Source organism: Coregonus lavaretus (genome assembly GCF_964263955.1).
Source record: "Coregonus lavaretus genome assembly, chromosome: 5".
NCBI lineage: Eukaryota > Metazoa > Chordata > Actinopteri > Salmoniformes > Salmonidae > Coregonus > Coregonus lavaretus.
Genome location: NC_139992.1, coordinates 65,770,633 through 65,793,594, shown reverse-complemented (window position 1 = coordinate 65,793,594; position 22,962 = coordinate 65,770,633). Strand labels below are relative to the sequence as shown.

Sequence of the window (22,962 nt, the reverse complement as noted above, 5' to 3'; positions counted from 1 at the left end):
CCAAGGGGTCAGGAAGAGTGCAGAGAAGCGTAACCTCTTTGTTTGCTAAAATACATATTTTCAACGAGTTTAAACCACCACAGCGCCCAAAATAATTCACATTTGCCTATCTTCTCAAATACAAAGTGTTGCTTTGAATGAGCCTAGTGCCAGGTGGGTGCAATTATCTTTCAAAACACGTTAATTTGCGGAGTTGGGTGTTGAAGCGGGTCTCCTTGTTTTAGGTCGCTGGAGTTGTGCCCGGCGTCATGGGGCCACCTGTGACCTGCATTAGCCTGTAATAGATGGGAGTTAGAAGGTGGGACGTGGCTATGATTTAGCATCCAGGTAAATACATAGAGCTCAGAGGTAAATGTTGGATCACTGTCAGCTACAGCAGGTGGCACATACTGGATGACTTTGAGAATGAAGACAAGCATGACTACTGATTATTCACAGTAATGATAATGTCTACAGGGCCACCAGCCAAGGCCTGGGTGTAAATCCGCTCTGTTTAAAGCATGCCATACACACCTGCCTACCACTTATAATAAATTAGTATTTTGTCCTATACCTCTTGCACTACTGTCTAAACAAGTAAAAATAAAGTATCCTTCTCTAAGTAAGGAACAAAGTAGGTGGTGGGGGTGTGAACAGAAATGTTGTTATGCAGCAGTGTGATGATGTAACAAGGTGCAAAACATGAAGCAGCACTTTATGATAAAAAAAAAGAAAAGGTTTCTGGCCCAATCTAAAATAACATTGGCCCATTCCTCAGCCATACAAACACGCGGCCCTAAGATGGAAAGTAGCCGTTTTCAGAGAAGAAGGCCCATTTCGAAAGGGGATATACATTTTTACATTTTAGTCATTTAGCAGACGCTCTTATCCAGAGCAATTAGGGTTAAGTGCCTTGCTTAAGGGCACATCGACAGATTTTTCACCTAGTCGGCTCGGGGATTAGAACCAGCGACCTTTCGGTTACTGGCACAACGCTCTTACCCACTAAGCTACCTGCCGCCCTATATCTTTGTCCCTAGGATGTACAGTGGCTTGCGAAAGTATTCACCCCACGTGGCATATTTCCTATTTTGTTGCCTTACAACCTGGAATTAAACTGGATTTTTTGGGGGGTTTGTATCATTTGATTTACACAACATGCCTACCACTTTGAAGATGCAAAATATTTTTTATTGTGAAACAAACAAGAAATAAGACAAAAAAACAGAAAACTTGAGCGTGCATTACTATTCACCCCCCCAAAGTCAATACTTTGTAAAGCCACCTTTTGCAGCAATTACAGCTGCAAGTCTCTTGGGGTATGTCTCTATAAGCTTGGCACATCTAGCCACTGGGATTTCTGCCCATTCTTCAAGGCAAAACTGCTCCAGCTCCTTCAAGTTGGATGAGTTCCGCTGGTGTACAGCAATCTTTAAGTCATACCACAGATTCTCAATTGGATTGAGGTCTGGGCTTCGACTAGGCCATTCCAAGGCATTTAAATGTTCCCCATAAACCACTCAAGTGTTGATTTAGCAGTATGCTTAGGGTCATTGTCCTGCTGGAAGGTGAACCTCCGTCCCGGTCTCAAATCTCTGGAAGACTGAAACAGGTTTCCCTCAAGAATTTCCCTGTATTTAGCACCATCCATCATTCCTTCAATACTGACCAGTTTCCCAGTCCCTGCCGATGAAAAACATCCCCACAGCATGATGCTGCCACCATCATGCTTCACTGTGGGGATGGTGTTCTCGGGGTGATGAGAGGTGTTGGGTTTGCGCCAGACATAGCGTTTTCCTTGATGGCCAAAAAGCTAAATTCTAGTCTCATCTGACCAGAGTACCTTCTTCCATATGTTTGGGGAGTCTCCCACATGCCTTTTGGCGAACACCAAACGTGTTTGCTTATTTTTTCTTTAAGCAATGGCTTTTTCTGGCCACTCTTCCGTAAAGCCCAGCTCTGTGGAGTGTATGGCTTAAAGTGGTCCTATGGATAGATACTCCAATCTCTGCTGTGGAGCTTTGCAGCTCCTTCAGGGTTATCTTTGGTCTCTTTGTTGCCTCTCTGATTAATGCCCTCCTTGCCTGGTCCGTGAGTTTTGGTGAATGGCCCTCTCTTGGCAGGTTTGTTGTGGTGCCATATTCTTTCCATTTCTTAATAATGGATTTAATGGTGCTCCGTGGGATGTTCAAAGTTTCGGATATTTTTTTATAACCCAACCCTGATCTGTACTTCTCCACAACTTTGTCCCTGACCTGTTTGGAGAGCTCCTTGGTCTTCATGGTGCCGCTTGCTTGGTGGTGCCCCTTGCTTAGTGGTGTTGCAGAATCTGAGGCCTTTCAGAACAGTTGTATATATACTGAGATCATGTGACAGATCATGTGACACTTAGATTGCCAAGGGGGATGAATACCTTTGCAAGGCACTGTAATAAGCTCCAAAGCTCTTAAGCTCTTTTTTGCCAGGAAATGTATTTCGCAGAAGCAGCACCAGTTAGCAGCAGTAGCACTGAGAAGACATCATCTGTTTCCAAAATGGCACCCTATTCCCTATGTAGTGCACTACTTTTGACAAGGGCCCATTGGGCTCTGGTCAAAAGTATTGCACTATAGAGAATAGCGTGCCATTTGGGATGCAGAGCCTCTCTCTCCTAGTCCTAATGGGCTGACCTACATCTCAGAGCCATTTGTTACTGCTAGGCTGGCTGCCTACACCAGGCTGGCATACTACTGAGGCCACAGAGAGACTATTGTTCACATTCTCTCTCACCATTAGATTGTGTGCTCTAAAAAAACATTCTCTCTCACCATTAGACTGTGTGCTAAAAATAAACACACATCATTAAATGAGCTGCCCGAATGATGAGGGGTTGGGAACTTCTGGACCATTTGAGGATTTCTGAGCAACAGTTGGTCACCATGATCATATAAAATGGGTCTCTTTCGTGTTGGGCCTTACAAGTGAAGTTCTGCTACTTGGAACACTTGACACTCACAGATCCCGCTCTGTGCTGTTGTACTCTCATCTTTAACGGACTACCTCAGAGAAGAGAATCTGTGGTGTCAGTCTCTGTCTCTCTTTATCTCCAGTGTGCAGCTTTCCACAAGAGGCCATTATGATAACAAAAACCACAAGAAGAATTTCTAAAAAGCTGTATTGCTGTAGTCTGCGTTCCAAATGGCACCCTATTCCCTATGGACTCTGGTGAAAAGTAGAGCCCTATTAAGGGAATAGGGTGCCATTTGGGACACAATATTCTAACGATGTGTGTTTACTCATTCAGTACACAGAAATGCTGCACCAACATGAATGGTGATGGTACTGGTAAGTTGTAATGTTTATCAGCATGAGGGTACTGTGACGGTGGCAAATGTTTCAAACCCATCCCAGATCTCAGACCATTTTAATACTTCCATACCTAGGGGCCTCGTCTTTATTTTATATCAAAACACAGACATTTGATTTATTCAGCGCTTATATGACAACAGACCCCTGCTTATAGTCTCTGTCCCAAATGGCACTCTATTCCCTATATAGTGCACTACTTTTGACCAGGGCCCATGGTCAAAAGTAGTGTGTTATGTATGGAATGGGGTGCTATGGGCCCTGGTAAAAAGTACTGCACTATATAGGGAATTAGGGTGCCATTTGGGACATAACCTTAGACTTTTGTTCCCTGTTCCACTTGGCTTCCTGCACAATTTCCAGGATCAATCTTAAATTGCTTTGACCTGCAGCCACCCCCTGCCAGTGCCAGCTCCACTTCTCCTGCTTCTGCTTTTTGTCTCTCAGCTGGTGTTTTTTTTTTTTATTGGTCCCAACTTTCCTGCCTCCTCCAAAAGAGGTCCAGCATATACAATCAGCTGGCCATTAAATAGGAAATTTGGGACGTGTACATCTATTTGTGGACTTTTTAATTATTCCGAAAGTATTCACAGCCCTAGATTTTTTTCCACATTTTGTTGTGTTACAAAGTAATTTTTTGGTCTGTAATGTCAAAGTGGAAGAAAAATCTACTTTTTATTTTTATTAATGGAAAATAAAACACAAATATATTTTGATTAGATAAGTATTCAACTCCCTGAGTCAATACATGTTAGAATCACCGTTGGCAGCGATTACAGATGTGAGTCTTTCGGGGTAAGTCTCTAAGAGCTTGCAAACCTGGATTGTACAATATTTGCCCACTATTCTTTTTTAAATTATTCAAGCTCTGTTAAGTTGATTGTTGATCACATGTTTTCACTTTGTCATTATGGGGTATTGTGTGTAGATGAGGGAAAAAATCTGTGTAAAAAAATGTAACACAACAAAATGTGGAATAAGTCAAGGGGTATGAAAACTTTCTGAAGGCACTATAGGTTATTGTCCTGCTGAAAGGGGGATTTGTCTCCTAGTGTCTGTTGGAAAGCAGACTGAACCAGGTTTTCCTCTATGACTTTGCCTATGCTTAGCTGGATTCCGTTTATTTTTATCCTAAAACACTCCCTAGTCCTTGCCGATGACAAGCATACCCATAACATGATACAGCCACCACCATGCTTGAAAATACTGTTTGAAGAGTGGTACTCAGTGATGTGTTGTGTTGGATTTGCCCCAAAGATGCTTTGTATTCAGGAAAAAAAACGTATTTGCCACATGTTTTGCAGTATTACTTTAGTGCCTTATTGCAAACGGGATGCATGTTTTGGAATATTTTTTATTCTGTACAGGCTTCCTCCTTTTCACTCTGTCATTTAGGTTAGTATTGTGGAGTAACTACAATGTTGTTGATCCATCCTCAGTTTTCTCCTATTACAACCATTAAACTCTGTAACTGATTTAAAGTCACCATTGGCCTCCATCAACTGTATCTTTGTAGTGTTTGGGTGTATTGATACACCATCCAAAGTGTAATTATTAACTTCACCATGCTCAAAGGGATACACATTTTTTTACCAATAGGTGACCTTCTTTGCGAGGCATTGGAAAACCTCTCTGGTCTTTGTGGTTGAATCTGTGCTTGAAATTCACTGCTCAACTGAGGGACCTTACATATAATTGTATGTGTGGGGTACAGAGATGGGGTTAGTCATTTAAAAATCATGTTAAAGACTATTATTGCCCACAGTTAGTCCATGCAACTTATTATCTGACCTGTTAAGCCAATTGTTTATCCTGAAGTTATTTAGGTTTGCCATAACAACGGGGTTGACTACTTATTGACTCAAGACATTTCAGATTTAATTTTGTATTAATTTGTACAAATTACTAAAAACATAATTCCACTTTGACATTATGGGGTATTGTGTGTAGGCCAGTGTCACAAAATCTAAATGTAACTCATTTGAAATTCAGGCTGTAATAACAAAATGTGGAAAAAGGGGTGTCAATACTTTCTGAAGGCACTGTACTGTAGCTATTGATTCTTGAAGAATATAACTTATAAATCACTTGTTGCCCCTCTAAGACCTAAGACTTCGACCTTTCCCGACATCTGCAGTATTGCCACTGCAACTTTTGTCAAACAAAAATAACGTAATCCTCCTCTGCAGTGCTTAAATGTCAATGATTCATTGAAGATCTTTAACAGAAACTAGAGCTCTGGCTTGACTTCTACTAAAAGGAATATATGAGCTGGTGTGTTCTAATGACAGAGAAGAAAAACAGGACAAATGGCTTGGCATGACCTAAATGGACAATGTACTGCACCGATGACTCAGCGCTTAGACTTGACTGCTGGGAGCGATGCCTGTAATTCTGCTCTAAAGTAGAAAATCACTCAGTTAGCACTACCGATACAGGATAGCCTGATGGCTCTCCATCCAGATAAAAGCCCAAATGAACAAAGCAGGGATGCTTTTAATGGAAGGGGACAGGGAAAATTGGACAGGCTTTAAAAGTAAAAATGACCACATATTTGTGTAAATGTGAACCACTACATCAGGGATTATCAACTAGATTCAGCCACGGGCCAATTTCTTCTTGAGCGGATGGTCAGGGGGCCGGAACATAATTACAAATTATTTACAAATTGACAGCAAGAAGCTGTCTAATAGAGAGATATAATACTTGACTAAAACAATCATTACAAATCTTACATTTGTATTCGATCACATATATCTCTCTATTATGCGTGAGAATACTTTTAAAAAAACTAAACAATTAGTTAGTATTAGTTGGGCCGCCAGTTGGAGAGCCCTGCACTACATAATGCAGAAAGAAAGTGTTATGCTGCTGGAAAGGGATAGAATACAAAATACTCGACAAAGACATCATTTCAGCAGTAATGTTCCACACTGATATTCCACCAGGTGATAACACAAAGGGAGCAGTATAATGGAAGAAAAATATAGAGAAAACATACCTGTTTCTCCCCACAGAGTGTCATGGACATCAATTTGCACGGCATGCTCGTTATTCAACACCAACAAGCCTCTGACAACCTGTCGATTGAGAATGTTTTATTAGAATCCAAACATCAAATAAAGCCTTGAGTTAGCTCTACGGCGCGCTGATTACATTACAGAAAAACCGGAGCGATGAAACAACTTCAGCAGGTCGATAAAAAGCTGCCCGAGCAAATGATGCTTCTCTGGCGCATGATAAATGAATCCCTGTGGACTAGAGTGCTGATGCCTGGACTATAGTGGCTGTATAGTGTCTATAGTAGATATTCGTCAGTGTTGTGCAGTACAGGTTCAGTGTTAACTAGCCCCTTTGTCTGTGCTCTCCTTTACTCTCCTCTCTCACTGGGCCCTCTGTGGAGGTGGAGGTCGATAGCTCACTCCGACCCATTTCTGTAATACTGCCGACCCACAGCCCCAGCCCTAGTGTATAGGCCTAACGGTATCGCAGCCCTCTTAATGAGGAGCAGGCCAGAATAAACCAAAGCCCACTATGCTTCTCTTCTGGGCAGCCAGCTGCAGACATACTGTGGGATCAATACTCCTACAGCATGTCTCATCAGTGAAAACAAGAAGCATCAGTGATGGCAGCATCAGTGATTCTCTGTGGAGTGTCTTCTGTTTCCAAACTAAAGAGGTGAGGTTGTGTTGTGGCACTGTGTGGGATAACTTTCCTGATTATAGTAAGGTACTAAGGACTTGTGTGTGTGTGTGTACAGTACAGTACAGTACAGTGGGTGGTTGCGTCCCAAATGGCACCCTATTCCCTACATAGTGCACTACTTTTGACAACAATAGTGCACTATTTAGAGAATAGGATGCCATCTGGGATTTTACCGGTGTCTCCTGACTGACCTGCGTGTGTCCCATGCTGGAGGCAGCGATGAGAGCCTGCTGGAGGGCCTTGTTCTTTAGGCTGCAGTTCTGCTGCTGGCCCTCGGGGGTCCACTCCAGCTCCAGGAGGTAGTGGATGATGTCAGGGTGGCACCTCAGAGCAGCATGGACCAGAGCACACTGACCGCTCTTGTCCACATGGTCAACCTAGAACACACAACAACAGTGCTTATTTGAACATGTTTTATATGCTGTGACGTTGCTCCTGCTACACTCTACCAGAGTAGCTTTACAATCTAAGTGAGCTCTTATCCAATTTCAAAGCTATGCTCCAAAATATGATCTCAGAGCTAATGTCTCCCCTCTATGATCTAATGTCTCTCCTGGTTCTTATAGATGTATTTGCCCTGATCTAATCATGTGTTGCCAGTCTCTGTCATCTCGCATTCGCTCCTCTTAAAACCCCCTAGAGTCGATGTAATTAGCATAATATAAAAATCTGTCAGTTTAAGCTAGAGATATCTGTTTTTGCGTCTCAAACCACTGCATCTGCCGATGTCGCACTTCTGCATTTGCGGTGAAAGGTGACAGAGCTAGAACGGTGTTTGTCAGACCATGAGACATCCCGACAATCGGTCTTCTCACAAAATCATCTGTAGCGTCCGAACAAACTATTATGATCCCTCTATGGACAGATGAGTCTCACAAACACGATGGTGTTCTCCGTTTTGAGTACATGTTTTGCTCTAGGACGCCCACAGGCTCACAAGACTCGTCTGAAGCTCCCCAGGTACCAGTTATATAGTATATATGTAGACTGTTTAGTGCCAAAATAAGGGGTTAAATACATGTAAAAAAAATAAAAATAAAACATATATCCTGATCTTTCTTATATCTCTCAGATATAGGACAGACACTTCAGAACAAACTTCCTTTAGATTTTTTGGGGGACTATCTGTTCCATGTAGTGAATCTGTTATTCAATGTGTTTGTATGGGCTAATAGCAGTAAGGCCAAATAAAAAATGTCCTTTTTAAAAATATATTACATATATATATATATATATATATATACACTAAATGATCCTTGGTATGACCTTCTTAAAACAATTCCATATAGCTTAGTAGACTGTAATCGGTTAGTCTAACGGGTAGTACTACCAACCTTGGCTCCTTTCTTGCAGAGCAGACTGACGAGGCCCAGGTGTCCGGCGGCTGAGGCAAAGCAGAGAGGGCTCATGCCGTTCTCGGACACCACGTCAACGGTGGCCCCGAACTCCAGCAGCAGGCCAGCCATCTCCTGGTGGCCCAAGTGGGACTGGACACACAGCACCGGGCCGTTGTTCAACACCTCTGTCCGGTAGTTCACGTTGGCCCCGCCCAGCATCAGTAGACGACTCACCTGCAAGAGCAGCACACATTAAATAAAAAAGGAATCTTATCTAACCGTGTAAGAAAAACATAAGCACGGAATTCAACTTTTTGGCTTCCCTAAATGTGTAAAAGAAAATAGAACATGGAATTCAGCAAGAGATCATTCAATAAATAAATAAAACATTTTTTTTCCCTTCCTTGCTTGAAACATTAAAACTAATCTCAGAATTGTGATGAGGTAAACAAAGTTGGAGCATGCATGTACTAATTTAGAAATGCATTCAACACAAGAGTACACATTCTTCGTATTCCTCTTCTCCTTGATAAGGAAATGTATAATACATGTTTGATCAGACAGAGCTGTGAGTGGAGCCCAGATAGTGTTAAAACCAGAGGAAATTGAATTTGTTTTATTTACAGGCGGAACCGCACTTGAATAAATTAGCACCAATGATTCCTAGGGGGCCTTGGAGGAAAAGGAACAAGCTCACTCTTTCTGTGGCTGTCTACATGAGTGATGTTACACTCAAACATAATATTTCATTCAGGGAAAAAGTGTAATAAAACGACACTATAAGAGTACTGCTAATGGCAAAGAAAAACATATGATTGTTTTTGCTTGAAGCTAGAATATAATAATTCCCCACTGATAATTAATTGCCTTGTATGCCTTAGGAGGGCTATTTCCTTTCTCCCGTCATAATAGAGTAAGCACAGACACACAGCAGCAAGGCATAATTTAATATCAAAAATAATTTTGCCCGCTCCGCCATTAACGTGGCCCTTTTGTTTATTAAATTAGTACTAATCTAAAAGGGCCCTGTAATTACTTAGAATGGCACAGCCTCCTTTTCCCCCGCAGAGAGCAGCATCACAGATAGCAATGGATCAAAGTAATGGCAGAGAGTGCAACAACCGGCATCAATCTATCTGAGCCCAGTGAGAATCTTGGTGAGATTTCCAATGGGCCGTTGTTCATTAGTGGCGAGGCCACACTCATCACCGTAAGTGAGTGTTTCCAGGAACCAGATCAGAATGCCTTATCATAAAGCACACTGGGAGCCATCAATGGAATTAAAAAGCACTCAGGGAGGACATTCGAGGTGAGGAGAGTAGATTACAATAATACCACTGTGCTAATACAAATCACTGGTGGGAAAATGTGATAGAAAAAATGCAGGGAGACCAATGACCATCCACTCAAATGTATTCTGGTACCACACACTCAAGAAAATATGTCAGTGCTGGGTGTCTCCCATCGCTGAAGCAACATCCCGTACCCCAAAAACACATTTACCTATTCCTGAGAAACTTTTCCCATCACCAAAGGCAAATCTATCATCAAGAAATGCAACGTGTGAACTATGGTAAAAATAAACGTTTACATCTACATTTCCCAAAGCTCACTCCCTAGTCCCCATACTCTGTAGTAGTTGCCACGCGATCCCAGATGGCAGTGCACCTTTAGGGAGAATTCAGTAAACTCTGGAAAAGTTGGATAAAAAAGTTTATTTTCACACATTGTATAGCCCGTACCGACTGGTAGATTTGCCTTCAGTGATGGGAAAAGTTTATCGTAAATAGGTAAAGAAAAGGGCTGGTGAACATATTTTCGGGCTACGGGATGTCGCCTTCATCGACGGGAGACCGTACAGGAGTGAAGAGGCTAGGGGTTGTTCTAGTGGTAGTGCTGCTGCTCGCGGACCACACATTGCCCCTGGAGGAATGGGTTTAAACCCTGACTGCACCACTTTTCATTCTATGTCCCTCTATCTCTCCATCTCAATAACTTATTCACTGTATCTATCAATAACAAGCACAAAATACCCTGAAAAAACGAATAAATAACTAGCATATCCTATGTCAGTATGTCAAGGCAGTGCTCCAGGTGAGAGTCTAGGGGTCTGGAGGTGGGAGGTAGTCTCACCTTGACGTTGGGGGTGTAGAGGTTCCTCAGAGAGGCCAGGGCTGCAGAGAGGCCGTCAGCGCTGCAGCTGATCCACAGGGCCTGCAGCACGCTGGACGACACGCCTGTCTTCTTACTCAGACCCTTAGGACAGAGACAGAGAAACCATGCACACACACCAGGTCAATAAACCAGTGATGAATGCAGCCATGCACTCTCAGAGCCTTCTCTCACACCCAGAAGGCTTATCCTCTGATGATACCGTCCATATCTATCTTGATTAATAAATAAACATACATATGCACTCTAAAATTCACAAAAGGAATTGAATTCGAGTAAAGGTGGGATATACACTACCGGTGAAAAGTTTTAGAACACCTACTCATTCAAGGGTTTTTCTTTATTCTTTTCTTTATTCTTTCCTACATTGTATAATAATATCACATATGGAATCATGTAGTAACCAAAAAAGTGTTAAACAAATCTAAATATATGTTATATTTGAGATTCTTCAAATAGCCACCCTTTGCCTTGATGACAGCTTTGCACACTCTAGGCATTCTCTCAACCAGCTTCATGAGGTAGTCACCTGGAATGCATTTCAATTAACAGGTGTGCCTTGTGGAATTTATTTCCTTCTTAATTTCCTTCTCCTGCATTTCAGCCAATCAGTTGTGTTGTGACAAGGTAGGGGTGGTATACAGAAGATAGCCCTATTTGGTAAAAGACCAAGTCCATATTATGGCAAGAACAGCTCAAATAAGCAAAGAGAAACGGCAGTCCAACATTACATTAAGAACTTTGTGTGCAGTCGCAAAAACCATCAAGCGCTATGATGAAACTGGCTCTCATGAGGACCGCCACAGGAATGGAAGACCCATAGTTACCTCTGCTGCAGAGGATAAGTTCATTAGAGTTACCAGCCTCAGAAATTGCAGCCCAAATAAACGCTTCACAGAGTTCAAGTAACAGACCCATCTCAACATCAACTGTTCAGAGGAGACTGTGTGAATCAGGCCTTCATGGTCAAATTGCTGCAAAGAAACCACTACTAAAGGACACCAATAAGAAGAAGAGACTTGCTTGGGCCAAGAAACACGGGCAATAGACATTAAACCGGTGGAAATGTGTCATTTGGTCTGTACACTACCGACTCTGACCGGTAGTGTACACTGTAAGCTTCTGGGGCCGTATGCATCAAGAGTCTCAGAGTCGGCGCGCTGATCTAGGATCAGGTCCCCCTGTCCATGTAATCTGATTCACTGTGATCGAAAATACTAAACTGATCCTAGATCAGCACTCCGACTCTGAGACGCTTTGAAAATACTGGCACTACAGTAAGTAGCTAGTCTCTTGTACCTTGAAGATGTGTGCTTTAAGGATATGGTGGCCCAGCTCCATGGTCTGCTGCCGGTTAAGTTTCCCCTCTTGTCGTGACAGCATGAAGGCCATGAGTGCGTGTCCACTCCTGTAGAGGAAACACAAAGACAATTCCCATCTCCTATTTGCTTTACTATCAACTAAAAGTTTGCAAGGTTTTGGAAAAACAATGTCTAGTTGTCTACATGTGGTTATGTCATGGTAGGATGTTCTTAGTTTGTATCAATGTGAGAGATACATTGATACATCCACTTTCGAGTTTGGCCAATTGGGGAGTGACGGCTGCGTTTTTTAATTCACCCAGGTAGTCGGAGACAGATCATTGAGAATTTATATTTCTTGTCTTGCGAGATTGGAGAGTTTGTTGTCATCATGGTGCATTATTCTATCCATTACTCCACTCCGGTCTCTCTGTCGGTCTGATTAAACGCTGTTAAACGCTGTCTCTGCCTGGCCGGGGCCACGAGGAGGACAAGCGATGTGGACTAGAGAATGCAGTCCTTGTGTTGAATCCACTCCCCTTCCTCTCCTCACTGTAGATCTGCTTGCAAGTGTTAATTACCAGAGAACTTCATTAAAAGGCCACGCATGACCGCCATTTCACTTTGATCCTTTTCCATTAATGTGCGCTTTCTCTTTTAAATGGGAAAATAACAAGCTAGCAGCTAGCTAGTGCGGCTAAGAGCTTTCTTCTAGCTCTCTGTGTCTGTCCTTGTGACAGGTCTTCGCTTGCTTTTGTTTTGACAGATTGTGTTGGAGGGGTAGAGACGGTGTAAAGAAGTAGGTCAGTGCAGCTTGGCGGAGGTATGCAGAGGTGAGTCAGGACAGAGAGAAAGTGAGGTCACCCAGGCTGCATCCCAAATGGCACCCTATTCCCTATGTAGTGCACTGATTCTGACCAAGGCCCATAGGGCCTTTATAGGAAATCGGTTGCCATTTGAGACGCATGCCCATACTGATTAGTGTGCATTAAACTCTTTTAAAAAAAGGTGCTCTCTAGAACCTATAAGGGTTCTTCGGCTGTCCCCATAGGAGAACCCTTTGAAGAACCCTTTGGTTCCAGGTTCAATGTAGAATCTTTTACACAGACGGTTCTACATGGAACCCCAAATAGTTCTACCTGGAACCAAAAAGGGTTCTCCTATGGGGACAGCCGAAGAACCCTTTTGGAACCCTTTTTTCTAAGAGTGTACTTTAGTCAATAACGAGGGTATGAAGAGCATAGAATCACAGTCAGGCAGTGCTGCTAAAGTCAGGCAGTCCTGTTTTATAGGGAACACAAGACAACACTGCAGGAAACAATGATAGTTGTTACAGATTGTTGAGTGGCGCTTCTTTGCCTGAAAAAGTGTTGGTCCCATGTTTCATGAGCTGAAATAAAAGATCCCAGGAATTTTCCATACGCACAAAAAACGTATTTCTCTCAAATTTTGTGCACAAATGTGTTTACATCCCTGTTAGTCAGCATTTCTCCTTTGCCAAGATAATCCATCCACCTGACAAGTGTGGCATATCAACAGGCTGATTAAAAAGCATGATCATTACACAGGTGCACCTTGTGCTGGGGACAATAAAAGGCCACTCTAAAATGTGCAGTTTTGTCACACAACACAAAGCCACAGATGGCTCAAGTTTTGAGGGAGGGTGCAATTGGCATGCTGACTACAGGATTGTCCACCAGAGCTTTTGTGGGGAAAAACTCATTCTGATTGGCTGGGCCTGGCTCCCCAGTGGGTGCCCTCCCAGGCCCACCAATGGCTGCGCCCCTGCCCAGTCATGTGAAATCCATAGATTAGGGCCTAATTTATTTATTTCAATTGTCTGATTTCCTTATATGAACTGTAACTCAGTAAAATCTTTGAAATGGTTGCATTTGTTGATTTTATATTTTTGTTCAGTATAAAATCAAGTAGAACATGCAGCAGATTACTTGTTAATATTTCAGATGGGATGCATACATATTTAAATTCCAGAACCTTTTTCTTCTCCCTTCCCACCAATGTTTGTACTTTCTTCCCTCTTGATTTGCATAAACCACATTTTTTATCCACAATCTTTAATACCAAATCAAGTGCTTGTTTGCAAAGATTTCTCTTTAAATCTACAATAACACGGCATACTGTGTTGATGCTTTAGGGACAGCACAACAAGTTATTGGCGTTATTATTATAGTAGTAATGCTAGCTACTGTATAGTATTCATTTGTTATTAAGCCTACAGCTTACCAACTTCAGAGTATCGCTGTAAAGAGAAAATCATGTCTAAGAGCAAATTCAGTTTCACCACTTGCCAGAGGTGTCTAAACTCCACTGATAGCTATTACACTGAATAGTGTTTATGGAAAAATCCTTGTCAGTAAACATCCAGCCTCAGTGAACTTGAGCAAAATGTCCCTGCACTCACAGTTTCCCTGCACTCACAGTTTCCCTGCACTCACAGTTTCCCTGCACGCACAGTTTCCCTGCACGCACAGTTTCCCTGCACGCACAGCACTGAACGAGCCTTACATTTCCTGGCTTTCAACCCATCAGTCAGATCCCCAGTAAGATAATGTGACAGGGATGTGACCTACGATGTATAGTGACAACCCCTGTGTTTCTGCCAAACAACATCGTCTGCGTCCCAAATGGAACCCTATTCAACTATTTAGTGCGCTATTTTTGACCAGACCACTACTTCCCCTGGCTAGCTTCCTCACCCAGCAGAGCACAGCTTAACAGCAACAGGAAGAAATATAACTTGTCAGCTTCTGTTTCAGAGTTGAGCTGTAAATTCCATCATTTGTTCTGTAGCGAAACGTCGTCCTCTACCCCCTTGGGGATTACACAAGTAGCCTACCCCTGTGTTTCAATCAATGGCAGTATACAAACTAGGGAGCAATAACATATCTGACTGAGTGAAAAGGAGTGGATTGATATAACTCAAAGTTGACGTTGTCTTGAATGTTCGATTTCCTCTTCAAGCGAAGAAACAGACATCATCAGTCTCCCAGGCAGAGATGAGTCACGCACAACTTCTTATTGATGGGAATGTTCTCCCTCTTTAGTGCACAAACCACCCTTCAAAACTGGCTTGAGCTTGTCTGTTCCTCAAACAAAATGGTAGGCTGTCTCCCTCGCTATTTACATTTTAAAAAGCATTTGAAGAGCAGAATACGCAGAGCCAAACAAGGTACACTAATTATGTATTCTCCTTCTGAGTGCTAGCAGAAATGCCAGAGTAAGCCATCCCTAGGCAACCACATATATTTCACTCATGATAGAGAGGGTGTATTTTCCATTTAACACAACTGAATGACTGAAAAGATAAATATCCTAGTGCCCTATAAAATCTGCGTTGCGGAAAACGTGGACGGCATCACGGAATCCAGACATATTTAATGGATTTCAACAATATTAAAAAATGTATTGAATAGGAAATCAACTTAATGTATTGAACTTATTAGAAAATGCATGAATTTGCACAAGTTAATCATAAGACATTAACAAAATGCATCAGTGATTCGTATATTCCAGCAACTTTCTGAAACAGCACAGGAATGCCCCTGTCTATGTGTGTTGTGTACGGTGCGCCGCGTATGTCTAGTCTTCACTTTGTGTAGCTGTTAGCGATAATGCTAATGATAACAGTCTGTTGGTAGATGGAAAGGCTTTCCCAAAAACCTTCTCAATGAAATGTTAACTACAAATTAGCCTATGCCTACCTGGCAGAATGATGTCATGATTATCTGCATCAATCCAGTGGCCATTTCTTTTGCAAACTCTGCAATCACCTGAGCGCTACAGAAACACCAGTCTCTGGCTGGTGGGCACTTGCAAAATGAATTTGATTTTTCCCAGACCTCAAAAGTGGTCTCTTGATGTGGTTTAAGCATTGTTGTGGACTTAAAACATGCAATTTGTTTTTTTCCTATTAAAAATATGTGATTTCGAGAGCAAAGAAACCTGGAAAAACAAAACCGAGAAAACAGAATTTTGGAAAAAACTAAATGGAATCAGGCACAAAATAAAACAGATTTTATAGGGCCCTAATACTATGAATGTATTGCTGATAAAAACTCTACTGTCAGTATTAACCCCCTGACAGAATATGGTAGGCAGGTTTTGAGTGGGTTCCACTGGGTAAGTTTGAGTTTGCCTAACTCACTGATTGAGCTTGAGTTCGCCTAACTAACCTGGGTAAATTTGAGTTAGCCTAACTCACCTGGGGTCACAGAAGAAGTCGGTGCTCTCTCCATCCGCCCTCCACACCAGCCACTCTCTGAAGGACGGGTGGCAAAACATACGCGTCTTGTCCCGACGCTTGATGAGGAAAGAGGACAGCGTCTCCATGCGCTGCTGGAAGTCGCCCCAGGGCAGCTCGCCGCGCACGGCGCCCGCGTTGATGGCATGGAACAGCTGCTCGTCTGTCATGGGGTGCAGCGATGCCAGCGCAACGTTGAGGATGGGCAGCGAGCGCTCGAAAGCCGACTGGGTCATGAACTTCATATTGCATTGGAGCAAGTAGAGCTCGGCCAGCGACACGGGCACCACCTTGTAGCTGGCGCTCTTGATGACCAGGTGGCCCCTCTCGAACAGGTCCAGGGTCAGTTTGAGGTACAGGTAGGAACCCTGGCTGCGGGCGATCAGGTGGCTGCTCACCTTGCCCACGATGACGGGGTCGGCCTTGCCATTGAGGGAGATGTTGTTCATGATGTCCTTGCTGCCGTTGATGCGGTACTGGATGTAGGCGTTGAGGTCCGTGTTGATCTCCTTGTTCTCTGGGAATTCGTCCAGGGAGATCTTGGAGAAGGGGAGGAGGCTGGTGATTTCCTACGGAAGACACAAGCACATGGTCATTAGATTTACTACTGCACTTGAATATTATGTTGTTATATTATAAACTGGGTGGTTCGAGCCCTGAATGCTGATTGGCTGAAAGCCGTGGTATATCAGGCCGTATACCATGGGTATGACAAAACATTTATTTTTACTGCTCTAATTACGTTGGTAACCAGTTTATAATAGCAATAAGGCACCTCTGGGGTTTGTGATATATAGCCAATATACCACGGCTAAGGGCTGTGTCCTAGCACGAAGAACAGCCCTCAGGCCTTATTGCTTAATTATATTATAAATATTTGTTCTACAGTACCATCACCCATACAGAAAATTCTGTGTATAAGTAAATGACAAAGTGGGTAAAACAACTAGATGGTAATTGTACATGAAGTACAATTGGTGGGACTTGCTTTAACACTTTAAACAGTTTTTTGTGGTTGTGGTAGAAGTTTAAAAAGTTATATTTTACTATTTAAAGCAAAGCAGATACAGTAGTAAAATAATTGGTCTGATTACTTTGATAGACTACTATATCAACCATATTACTTTGGATTGTGGGGCAGTTAGATCACAAAAATGTCTGAACTACAGTTGTTGCATGTGAAAACTAAAAGAATAAATATATAGGACAAAGAGATCTGTCAGAAGATGGGAATAAAACGCAGGATCATGTGGACCAACAGTCTTAGGAAAGCAAAGCAACTCTGAATCATTCATGCTGTGGGTTTCAGATAAATAGATGCACAATTGACTTTTGTAAAATGTTCAATGTAAATTAAGTTTGATTTTAGATGGCTGATGATGTAATGATTAGAAAGTTTTAGGCTGTTATTTGGGGAGAGAAATATGATGGTGCATCTAGTGATGACAGCTCTTTAAAAAAAATGTGTGGTAGTTGAAGAAGTATGTAGACCTAATAGTTTAACTCTTTAGGCTAACAGTGATCACTGAAAAGTACATTTCCTGAAGAAAATGTGGTGTTTGCTAGCATGTTTTAAAGTATGTATGGTTTTGAAATACGTTATAGTAGTGGTAGTATCTGCAGTAGTAATGGTGGTGACTGTTTATAGTTGAAAAAGTAGGTAGATGACAAGTTAGGATAGCTTGAACACATGAAAGATGGTTTGGTGTATCTAGCTTGAACGATTCAATAGTTACTGTTGGTGAGTTATATTATGCAAATGTGGGCTAATATACAGTGGGGAGAACAAGTATTTGATACACTGCCGATTTTGCAGGTTTTCCTACTTTTATCATAGGTACACTTCAACTGTGAGAGACGGAATCTAAAACAAAAATCCAGAAAATCACATTGTATGATTTTTAAGTAATTCATTTGCATTTTATCCATCCTGTCCAGTCTTCTATTTGGTCCAGTACCCCCCCTACCTATTTTTTTAGCCATTACACTACACAGCCCTTTTGGATCCCAGCACGGATCCTCCATCCTACTCTTAATATTTCCCTTTAACATACTTAAACCCTTTGTTGAACTTAAAAATAAAATAAAAAATCCAGAAAATCACATTGTATGATTTTTAAGTAATTAATTTGCATTTTATTGCATGACATAAGTATTTGATACATCAGAAAAGCAGAACTTAATATTTGGTACAGAAACCTTTGTTTGCAATTACAGAGATCATACGTTTCCTGTAGGTCTTGACCAGGTTTGCACACACTGCAGCAGGGATTTTGGCCCACTCCTCCATACAGACCTTCTCCAGATCCTTCAGGTTTTGGGGCTGTCGCTGGGCAATACGGACTTTCAGCTCCCTCCAAAGATGTTCTATTGGGTTCAGGTCTGGAGACTGGCTAGGTCACTCCAGGACCTTGAGATGCTTCTTACGGAGCCACTCCTTAGTTGCCCTGGCTGTGTGTTTTGGGTCGTTGTCATGCTGGAAGACCCAGCCACGACCCATCTTCAATGCTCTTACTGAGGGAAGGAGGTTGTTGGCCAAGATCTTGCGATCCATGCCCCCATCCATCCTTCCCTCAATACGGTGCAGTCGTCCTGTCCCCTTTGCAGAAAAGCATCCCCAAAGAATGATGTTTCCACCTCCACGCTTCACGGTTGGGATGGTGTTCTTGGGGTTGTACTCATCCTTCTTCTTCCTCCAAACACGGCAAGTGGAGTTTAGACCAAAAAGCTCTATTTTTGTCTCATCAGACCACATGACCTTCTCCCATTCCTCCTCTGGATCATCCAGATGGTCATTGGCAAACTTCAGACGGGCCTGGACATGTGCTGGCTTGAGCAGGGGGACCTTGCGTGCGCTGCAGGATTTTAATCCATGACGGCGTAGTGTGTTACTAATGGTTTTCTTTGAGACTGTGGTCCCAGCTCTCTTCAGGTCATTGACCAGGTCGTGCCGTGTAGTTCTGGGCTGATCCCTCATTTTCTAATAATTGCGCCAACAGTTGTTGCCTTCTCACCAAGCTGCTTGCCTATTGTCCTGTAGCCCATCCCAGCCTTGTGCAGGTCTACAATTTTATCCCTGATGTCCTTACACAGCTCTCTGGTCTTGGCCATTGTGGAGAGGTTGGAGTCTGTTTGATTGAGTGTGTGGACAGGTGTCTTTTATACAGGTAACGAGTTCAAACAGGTGCAGTTAATACAGGTAATGAGTGGAGAACAGGAGGGCTTCTTAAAGAAAAACTAACAGGTCTGTGAGAGCCGGAATTCTTACTGGTTGGTAGGTGATCAAATACTTATGTCATGCAATAAAATGCAAATTAATTACTTAAAAATCATACATTGTGATTTTCTGGATTTTTGTTTTAGATTCTGTCTCTCACAGTTGAAGTGTACCTATGATAAAAATTACAGACCTCTACATGCTTTGTAAGTAGGAAAACCTGCAAAATCGGCAGTGTATCAAATACTTGTTCTCCCCACTGTATATAGTTATAGTCAATACGGTTTTACAGAAAAATACAAAATCAACTATATAATTTACACCTAAGCGTATGCCCAGAATTCTAAATGTATATTCCACAATGTTATCTCTCCTGACCACAGAAACAAGCGCAAAATGAAGAACTAAATGGACAATCTTCTACTCTCCATGAGGGCTGTATCATGTGTGGATCCTCCAGCTCTTCCTATCAGCCCAAGGTCAGTAAGCACAGGGCTAGCTGGAGGACTAAGCTATCGGCAGACACTCGCCGCTGTGTTTGCAAACAAAGGCTTTGTGAACTGGGAGACTGAGAGCTGGAGAGAGTAAGAGATGGGGCCATTGGGGACACTTTTAGCGGGCCCACACTTCAATCTCACTCCTCAGGGTCAGAGAAATCAATCCACCTTAATCCTGCTGCAATCTCCCTGCCTTTCTGGGTAATGCAGCCCAGAGATAACACCTTCTTCTCAGAGAGAGAGAGAGAGAGAGAGAGAGAGAGAGAGAGAGAGAGGGAGAGACCGAAAGTGAGAGAGAGGGAGAAGAGAGGGAGATAGACAGAGAGAAAGAGAAAGGAGGAAGAAAAGAGACCGAAAACACACTGAATAATACACAGGCTGAACAAGGTGTCTGTGAGCAACACCTCACCAAAGAACATCTCACAGTTATCAGTCTGTAGGGTTAGCCATTGTGAGCGACTTTCCCCCCGAGATCTTGTTTACACTTGTGTGAGGATGAGGTAACACTCACCTGGCTCTAGTCTCCACTGATCCAACCTACTGCATAAGGAGAGAATGGTTGTATCCAAGGGCCTGCCTAGGGTTGCAAAATTACAGTAACTACCCAGGTTTTCTAGAAAATGTTCAGGTTTTCCAGAAAGGATTCCGGATTTTCCTGCTCATTGCCTTCCACTTCCTGGAATCTTCCAACAGGGATTTCTGGAAAACCTGGGAAAGTTACCAGAATGTTGCATGTTTGAACTGTTTCCTCTGGTTGACTAATCCATCAGCCTTTATACTTTATTTTTTGGGATGATGGATTAATCTATTTTGACATGACATGTAGCCTAATCCCAACTCAACCCAGAAATCCCAATGAACATAAACATGAGAAATCCTCTCTCTGGTCTAGGGGTTCTAACACTCCTTCTCTCCCAATTTAAACTGTTTCACCATGTCAATCACATCCAGCCTACATGGATCTTTCTCACGCTGGCTATACAGACGGGCTATCATCCCGAAAAACTTTCCACATCACAGAATCCCCCACACCATGCGAGGATGAATCAAAACAAAGGGGAAAATGAACTGAATACAAAATGAGGATAACGCCCTACCCCCCTACCCCTTCACACATTCATGGAACCTTGCCAAAAATGTCAATTCTGAAGTCATGAAAAACACACACACACGTTTTTGTACTATCCTTGTGAGGACCAAACAATTTATTCCCATTCAAAATCCTATTTTCACTAACCCCTAACCCTAACCCAAACCCTAAACCTAACCCTAATTCTAACAGTAAGCCTAATTGTAACCCTAACCTTAAACCTAACCCCTAAGCCTAAAATAACCTTTTTCCTTGTGGGGGTTGGCGAAATGTCCCCACTTTTCCTTGTTTTACTATCCTTCCTAGAACTTCTGGTCCCACAAGGATAGGTAAACCAAACACACACACACACACGCACAACCGAACAGCATAGATAGATTAATGAGTGCTGCCTGCTATGCTCCCCTGGCTGCAGTACAGTGTAACTACCCATGCATACTGACAGGTGGCGGTACCCGTGGCCAGAAAGAGCCATAGTGGCTGAGAAAGCATTAATGTCTGGAGCTGGTACAGATAAGGCTGTCAGTCAGGTGCCACATTATCCCAAGGCTCAGACTACAGGCTACATGGACAGCGGCATCTTAAAAGTAGGTCAACGGTAGTATATAGGGAATAGGGTGCCATTTGGGACACAGGCCAGCTCAACTCCTCTCCTCCATTGGTAGACTCAGTGTAAATTTCAGTCAGTGGCTCTTGTCTGCGTGTTCCCTTGTTATGCAGTCGTTTCCCGGGTCACTGTTACAGTGCTACTTCTCCTACTCCCTTTCCAGTACCGTTGTCAATGCACTCGACAGAAATGATACTTTGTAGAGGACAGTGCATGACAAGGATAAAACCCTTCCTAAAGCAGTTTAACTTTTACACTTGTCAGGATCTGCCAGTGTTTGTGTCACTCAGTGAGAGAGGTATCAAATATTGATACCCACACATACCAACGGTGGTTGTAAAAGTATCTTATTCACTTGAAATTCGCAAGTTCTGTCTAAACTGTAAGATGTGCTGAGATGGCACTTGAATTCAGTGAAGCTCCCATGGAGTGCTGTCAATTCAATGAATTCATGAATTATACCGTAGGATTTCAACATGAACACCTCTATGGTGAAATATTTAGATGCTAACAATTAGGCAGAATACATAATATCCCTCTCAAGTAATTTGTACATGACTTGTACAATATTACACCATCTACAGTGGGAGTGGGGTTGCAAAAATCTGGCAACTTTCCCAAAATTCCCAGGTTTTCCAGGAGTCCTGGTAGGAGGATTCCAGATTTCCTATTTATTACCTCCTGATTCCTGGGAATTTTGGGAAAGTTACTGGAATTTTGCAATCTTACTTGTATAGTATTACACCATGTACAGTTGGAGTGTTCCTCACCAGTAGGTTGACTCGGACAGTGACCAGCAGTTTGAGCCAGGAGGGGAACTTAGAGATGATCTTAGTGATGAAGGAGGTGATGGTGTCTCCGTAGTCTGGCTTGTGAAACTCTGCCTCGTTCAGCCCGTCTATCAGGATGATGTGGTCTTCCTCAGGAATCTTCCTCTCTGAAAACAACCAGAGAGGGGTCAACAGGGGTCACGGTGGAAAGAAACAAATAGAAAATTCACAAACCTTAAGGGTCAAGTCGATAAATGCAAACCTTTCAGGTCAAGTCATCATGACATATTGCAGAGAAGTTTAATCTTTTCCATGTTTTATTTTGGCTCATAAAATATAGACAAGCTGCTGCCAGAAACGTGTAAATAAATATAAGAACTGAACGTACAGAGTAAAACATTAGTTGGACACCATACTCTATAGACAATCTTGTACTGCCTTGCTGTGCCTTAAGTCATCTTAAGAAGGTTTTCTCTACTATTCTCCCACATCTCCACAGCAGCTAGCGCAGTAATGAATGAACATGAGTGTGTCGGCAGCCGTATCTACAGTGCAGTGCGCTAAGTGATGTGCTCTACTTCACTGCAATATCATGTAGAACCCTTTCCGAAGAACCATTTTGGAACCCTTTTTTCTAAGAGTGTAAGGAATAGGGTACCATTTGGAATATATACCTTTTTC

At 42.6% G+C, this 22,962-nt stretch overlaps 1 protein-coding gene across 2 annotated transcripts in view; it reads right to left on the bottom strand.

Annotated features, from left to right (window-relative positions):
- Positions 1-22,962, bottom strand: part of tanc1b (tetratricopeptide repeat, ankyrin repeat and coiled-coil containing 1b) — a gene marked incomplete at its 3' end in the record, with an annotated part of 187,814 nt that overhangs the window by 15,538 nt on the left and 149,314 nt on the right. For both annotated transcript variants that reach the window (XM_084162237.1, XM_084162238.1), the window contains exons 12-18: positions 22,282-22,448; positions 16,062-16,669; positions 11,838-11,946; positions 10,500-10,622; positions 8,364-8,600; positions 7,221-7,406; positions 6,326-6,404 (exon numbers count right to left, since the gene is read on the bottom strand). In XM_084162237.1, the coding sequence (XP_084018363.1) occupies positions 6,326-6,404; positions 7,221-7,406; positions 8,364-8,600; positions 10,500-10,622; positions 11,838-11,946; positions 16,062-16,669; positions 22,282-22,448 (1,509 nt within the window). The remainder of the gene's footprint in view (positions 1-6,325; positions 6,405-7,220; positions 7,407-8,363; positions 8,601-10,499; positions 10,623-11,837; positions 11,947-16,061; positions 16,670-22,281; positions 22,449-22,962) is intronic.